Source organism: Syngnathus floridae, chromosome 1 (genome assembly GCF_059516105.1).
Source record: "Syngnathus floridae isolate MCC-2025c chromosome 1, RoL_Sflo_1.0, whole genome shotgun sequence".
In the NCBI taxonomy this organism is placed as follows: Eukaryota; Metazoa; Chordata; class Actinopteri; order Syngnathiformes; family Syngnathidae; genus Syngnathus; species Syngnathus floridae.
Window position 1 is genome coordinate 7,005,001 of NC_142413.1, and position 4,179 is coordinate 7,009,179.

Below are 4,179 nucleotides of genomic sequence, written 5' to 3' on the forward strand. Positions count from 1 at the left end.
TGATTTATTTTGAATCCACTTCAAAGAATTTGTGCCAATACTGGTTTTGTGGGTTCGGGAGCTACCAGCCTCCTGCTACCTCTGGGGGAACTATAACAGAGTATACTCAAGCATGATTTTTTTTTTTAGATCAATTAAAATGATTAAAATAATCGAAAACATTCAGTCATTCATAACCCACTTGAAAGAATGCGTGCCAATACCGATTTTATGTTATACAACCGCTGGACGAACTATAAGAGACTAAACTCAAGCATGACTTTTTTTTTTTTTTTTTTTTCAGATCGATGGGAACACAGGTAGTTTATCGTGATCATTTTAAGCCGACTCCAAAACAAGCGTGGCGCGCCATTTCGCACATTTGGCTGACTCATTTGCCTGTTTGTCTTGAACTATCTGACTGATGGCGGACGGCCGTCATAAAGTTGGTCGCCTTGCAACAACTTGCAAGCCTTCACAGACGCTTTGACATCAAGCTAAGCGCGCGTGGGCTCCGCGTGTCAAAGCGGCGTGACGTCACGCACTTTGCAGCTCGTAGGAAGCGCTCCGCGTGTCAAAGCGGCGTGACGTCACGCACGTTGCGGCTAATAGGGAGCGCTCGCGTCCGATCGTCACTTGATTCGCTCGTCGAGTCTGAGCAGTAGCAGCAGCAGCCAGCCAGCCAGCCAGCCAGCCAGCCAGCCATTAACTTGCCAACCAACCAACCAACCAACCAACCAACCAACCAACCAACCAACCAACCAACCAACCAACCAACCAACCAACCAACCAAGCCAGCCACCCACCAGTCTCTCTCTCTGTCTCTCTGTCTCTCTCTCTCTCCTCGTCAGAATGAAGCTCGTGACCATCATCTTGCTCCTCTGCGTCCACTCGGCAGGTAGGAAAAGCGTTCACACACTTTGTGGTCCGCTGTCAGTGGAATCAAGTTGGTCAAAAGCGCCAAGCAATAAAGACAATCCAAAGGACTGCAGCCAATCAATGGATTGTCATCAAAGCGCAAAGCGATGTTGACTTGAAAAAGGGCCACTTTGTTGTTGTTGTGACGCTTGCAATGTCTTCACCCTTCATTTTGGGAATTTGGACGTCGTCCATTGGCAAAATGGCTCGCCGAAAGCAAAGTGCGCAAATGACAAAGAAAGCTCAATGCGTTTGTAGGGTTATTATTTGGCGCCTTGAATTTGTTTCTGAAGTAGCTTTCTGTCTGTACAATCCTTGGTGTCCTTTTACACCGTGGGAGTAAGAGCATGCGCTGGCTGGCCACCTCTGCTTTTCCAGATCCGACAGACTGCAATGGCGGGAAGAATCTGCTGGTGTTCTGCCCAACAGGCCACGATCTCAAAATAACAATCCCCACCACTAATACTGTCGCATGGACGTTGAATGACAAAGCTCTCCCATCAAAACACACTGAAGAAACAGACGCAACCGAAACGGTTATGAAATTGACCAGCCTGGCAGCAGAGCACACTGGCTTGTACAAGGCCACCTACGACCCGAGCGTGACCGACAAGTTCACCATCATTGTTGATGCCGGTGAGTTGCACGACCATTTGATTTTGTGAGCAAATTGAGATGGAAAAAAGCCAGTCGCATCCAGCTGCATGTGTACTTTGTGATTTGGCCGCCTGCGCTTGGAGGTGAATAACTCTATACAACTCTTTTGGGCTTTTTCAGTCACATGCACCAAAGCACAGGCGTGCGAGGTCGGGAAGGGTGCCTCCATCAAATTGGTCTCCGGGCTGACCGAAACTCCGTCCTGGACCTTTATGGCAACTGGTTCTGATCAAGCTACACCTGTCAATGACCCTGAGAAGTTCACGGCAAACGACAAGAAAGTGTTGGGCCTCTACGGCGTGCAAACGAGCGGGAAGTACACGGCCACGGTGTCACCAGAAACAGCTGAATTTACAGTCACTGTCAGCGAGCGAGGTAAGTTTGGCGTCGCAGCTCTCGCTCCCCTTTTGCTTGATGCGAACGATACCACCACGTGTGGCTGGTTGGAAGTCTGGATCGAGGTAGCCGCTGAAACAATTCAGGGACTCCCAACGACGGGATTGAAAAGAAGAGCTGCTGCCATTTTGTTCTCCTTTCAAACTAAATCGACGTGATCAATGCACTTTTTCTCACCCTTGTTAACAACATGAGATGAGGGGGCCCTTGGTTCCCGCCCTTGAAATTGAGTCTCATTTCCTCTTTCCAACAGCTCGTGTCTCCAGCGTCAAAATCGAGAGCCAAGGGGGCAAAGTTCGCGTGTGTCCAAGCGCCAAGGTGATCTTGGAGTGCACGGTCACCGGTGATGCCAAATCCTACTCTTGGACCAAGGATAATACGGCTGTCGACAGTTCTAAGGTCGACACCGCCGTTCCCGGGAAGTTGACCATCTCGAGTGTGACTCCTGACCACGCCGGTAGTTATACTTGCAAGGTCCTGGGCTACTTCAGTGATGCTCTGGTGGATAGCCCCAGCGTAGCTCTCGAGGTCCAAGGTGAGTACGCCGCCATTTCTTGGGTTGACGTGTTAGGTGGGGGCTTGGAAAGCACCATCCCATTGAATTTGCCCGCCCCTTGCAAAGCGTGACTTCCTGTTTTTGACAGATACCCAAGTCTCCAACGTCCGCATCACCAGGAAGGGGAGCGTCCTCACGTGTGAGGCCACCGGTGCCGTCAAGAAGTTCGAGTGGGAGATGGAGGATGGGACGAAAGTCTCTTCACAGCACGGCGTAGTGGGCAATGTTAAGTCACAGTTGAATTTGACCCTGAAGGCCAAAGGCAACTTTGTTTGCAAGGCCATCGGCTGCGATGATAAGGGCGTCAACTCCGACGTCTGTGTCGTCGGCGAGGACCACGGCGACAACAAGGGTAGCGGAGGTGAGTTTCTGGCATGTCTGTCAGTGGAGCAAGCCCCGCCACCGCCAATGTTTGCCATCTTTGCTCTAGGTCCGGGCCCAACCTCTCTCCCAGGAAGGGGCCCCCAGGGCGCGTCCACCTCCGTCGCTCTGCTGCTGATAAGCGTCCTCGTTGAGCTCTACGTGATGATGCTGTAGACCCGGCGGCCGCCGGGTGAGTTGCCTTTTTTTGCTTTGTTCTTGCTCCAACCCAAACCGGCTGTTTGTCTGCTTTTCCTCAGACGAGAGATCCTGGAGGCGACGACGTCGACGTGCGAGTGGCGCGCCCTTCCATTTTTCTTTTTCCATTTATTCGTTAAGCAATCAAAATGTTCATTAATTCAGCAATTACAACAACAAAAAAAAGCACAGAAAGCGGATCGGGAGAGGCGGAGGCGGCGGCGTTGACGGCGGCACGAGACCCTCGCGCAATGGAAAACCTCGTCCATCTGGCGCAAGGGAGGGCAACAACGCGTGACGCCTGAGCGGTTGGCCTTCGACTTGTTTGCAGCGGGGGAGTGGTGCGGGAAAGCAGCTTTTTTTTTTGTTGGTCTTATTCAATGTTCTCTACTTAATGTATATTATGCGATTTACAATTGATTATATGATTGCATCGGGTGGGGAGGTTGGCAAACGTTTCGTTTGGACGCTCTGGAAGGAAGGTAGTCAACGCGATTGGGCGAATTTGATGGTGCAACTTTTTTTCTTCTACTTATTCCAACTGTATTCGACTTGATTATATCATTCAACTTAAGCATTGGGGCTGTTGGCAAACGTTGTGTTTCGAAGCTCTGGAAGGAAGGTGATCAACGCGATTGGGTGAATTTGATGGTGCAACTTTGCATTTGCTTTCACTGTCATGTATCGATGGACTCGGAACCACAATAAAGTCTTCATCCCATTTGGTGTGTTTCTTCACGGCGGCTTTGTGCGCGCGGCGCCATCTTGTGGCCCGACGTGCCGGGGCTTCCATTGCAGACGAGTGAAATTGATGGTGCAAATTGGCAACGCGAAGGCTTGGCTCTCATGTTTCGTCTCCAAACCACAATAAAGGCTTCATCCCACTCTTGTGTGTTTGTTGACTAACGACTGCTTTGGCCGCTTCAAATACGAAGTGTCGAAGGTGGCAGAATGGGGTGCAGAGCGGGGTCACCTTCTGTGACTCTGTGGTGGCCTCAGCCATCCTCTACGCTGTGGTTTCCTGGGGTGGGGGCAGTGCTGACCGGGACAGGGAGAGACTGAATAAGATGGTCAGAAGAGCGAGCTCTGTCCTGGGCTGTCCCCTGGACTCCATT

General features: G+C 51.0%; 1 protein-coding gene across 1 annotated transcript; it reads left to right on the forward strand.

Annotated features, from left to right (window-relative positions):
• Positions 1–548: 548 nt before the first annotated feature.
• On the forward strand, positions 549–3,785 carry LOC148403783 (uncharacterized). The gene is made up of 7 exons (XM_088390920.1): positions 549–877; positions 1,276–1,533; positions 1,675–1,929; positions 2,204–2,485; positions 2,595–2,867; positions 2,937–3,059; positions 3,127–3,785. The coding sequence occupies exons 1-6, from the start codon at positions 832–834 to the stop codon at positions 3,041–3,043; spliced, it is 1,221 nt and encodes a 406-aa protein (XP_088247046.1). The 5' UTR covers positions 549–831; the 3' UTR covers positions 3,044–3,059; positions 3,127–3,785.
• Positions 3,786–4,179: the final 394 nt, after the last annotated feature.

Bases quoted from the DNA above. Each gene is read 5' to 3' on its own strand.
- LOC148403783 (XM_088390920.1), top strand. From the start codon at position 832: ATGAAGCTCGTGACCATCATCTTGCTCCTCTGCGTCCACTCGGCAG. The intron at 1,534-1,674 runs GTGAGTTGCACG...GGGCTTTTTCAG, and splicing joins CACCATCATTGTTGATGCCG to TCACATGCACCAAAGCACAG. The intron at 1,930-2,203 runs GTAAGTTTGGCG...TCTTTCCAACAG, and splicing joins AGTCACTGTCAGCGAGCGAG to CTCGTGTCTCCAGCGTCAAA.